Source organism: Hylobates moloch, unplaced genomic scaffold, assembly GCF_009828535.3.
Source record: "Hylobates moloch isolate HMO894 unplaced genomic scaffold, HMol_V3 SCAFFOLD_8, whole genome shotgun sequence".
Taxonomy (NCBI): domain Eukaryota; kingdom Metazoa; phylum Chordata; class Mammalia; order Primates; family Hylobatidae; genus Hylobates; species Hylobates moloch.
This window is the reverse complement of record NW_026652283.1, coordinates 41,330,317-41,331,663: the sequence shown is the minus strand read 5'-3', so window position 1 is coordinate 41,331,663 and position 1,347 is coordinate 41,330,317. Positions and strand designations below refer to the sequence as shown.

General features: G+C 57.5%; 1 protein-coding gene across 1 annotated transcript in view; it reads right to left on the bottom strand.

The window, feature by feature from the left end:
* Positions 1–216: 216 nt before the first annotated feature.
* BMP8A (bone morphogenetic protein 8a) overlaps positions 217–1,347 on the bottom strand; it is a 38,123-nt gene continuing 36,992 nt past the window's right edge. Inside the window, exon 7 of the mRNA XM_032160364.2 lies at positions 217–957. Coding sequence (XP_032016255.1) covers positions 808–957 — 150 coding nt within the window. The 3' untranslated portion in view covers positions 217–807. The remainder of the gene's footprint in view (positions 958–1,347) is intronic.

Genomic DNA, 1,347 nt, shown 5'->3' with positions numbered 1-1,347 from the left:
AATCCCAACACTTTGGGAGGCCGGGCGGGTGGATCACCTGAGGTCAGGAGTTCGAGACCAGCCTGGCCAATATGGTGAAACCCCGTCTCTACTAAAAATACAAAAATGAGCCGAGCGTGGTGGCGGGCCCCTGTAATCCCAGCTACTCAGGAGGCTGAGGCACGAGAATTGCTTCAACCTGGGAGGCGGAGGTTGCAGTGAGCCGGGATTGCACCACTGTACTCTAGCCTGGGCGACAGAGTGAGACTCCGTCTAAAAAAAAAAAACAAATCCCCAGTGGCTTCATGGGGATGTCCAGCTTATCCTTTTTCTAATATGCTAACTGTACCCCGGACCAAATGAGAAGAATCCCAGAACACACTGTGCTGAGAACATGAGCGTGTCCAATTATGCCCAGAAATGGCCAGTGTTGTACCTGGGAAGAGGCAGAGCCCTTCTCCCCACACCTAAACTCTCTGGTGAATGGAGAGAAGCTCGGGTCAGCCAACCTCAGACCATCCAGGGCCAGCCAGTCTGACAGGTCCTAAGATAGGACTTCTGTGCTGACTCCAGACAGTGCAGTCAGCACAGGCTCTGAGGCAGCTGTGTGCCTTAGGCCACCAAAGTGTCGGGCAGGGTGACAGCTACCAACCCCAGGGGAGGGGCACAGAGGGACCTAGAAAGGACCAGAAGGCTGACAGGAAGTAGGCACAGAGTGAGGGCCCCTGACACTCCTGCTTGAGCTGTGACAGCATTTAAGGGTTTTCTGCCTCTGCAGGGCCCGATCCAGATGAGAAGGGCGGCTGCAGCTGGGCCGGGCGGGTGGGCTCAGTGGCAGCCGCAGGCCTTGACCACCATGTTGCGATGCTTGCGCAGGATGACGTTGTTGCTGCTGTCATAGTAGAGCACAGAGGTGGCGCTCAGCTTGGTGGGTGCACAGCACGCCTTGGGGACTGCGTCTGGCTTCATCAGGTGCACCTGGCCAGGAAGGGGGCACAGGCAGGGGCATGAGCCCAGTGGCCTCCTCTGAGGACCCACCCAGCCCTGCCCCAGCTTCACCTGCTCCCCGCCCTGGCCATCTCCAAGCCACATGGGAGCAGCACAATAATAATAATTATTAACAGGAATAAGAGCAGCCCTGATTGCTCTGGGAGCAGGAGCCATGGTGACCCACAGTGCCCAGGGAGGGACAAATGGCAGCCCCAGGGCAGGTGGATAGGGCACTAATGAGGACCCTTGAGTCCCAGGCCAAGGGCTCAGACTTCCTCCTGGGGATAATGGGAAGGAGAACCCCATGGCCAGATTTGTGCCCTTAGTGAGGTCCCCGAGGGGGAGCCTGGAAGGACCACTTTCTTCTTTTGGCCCTTC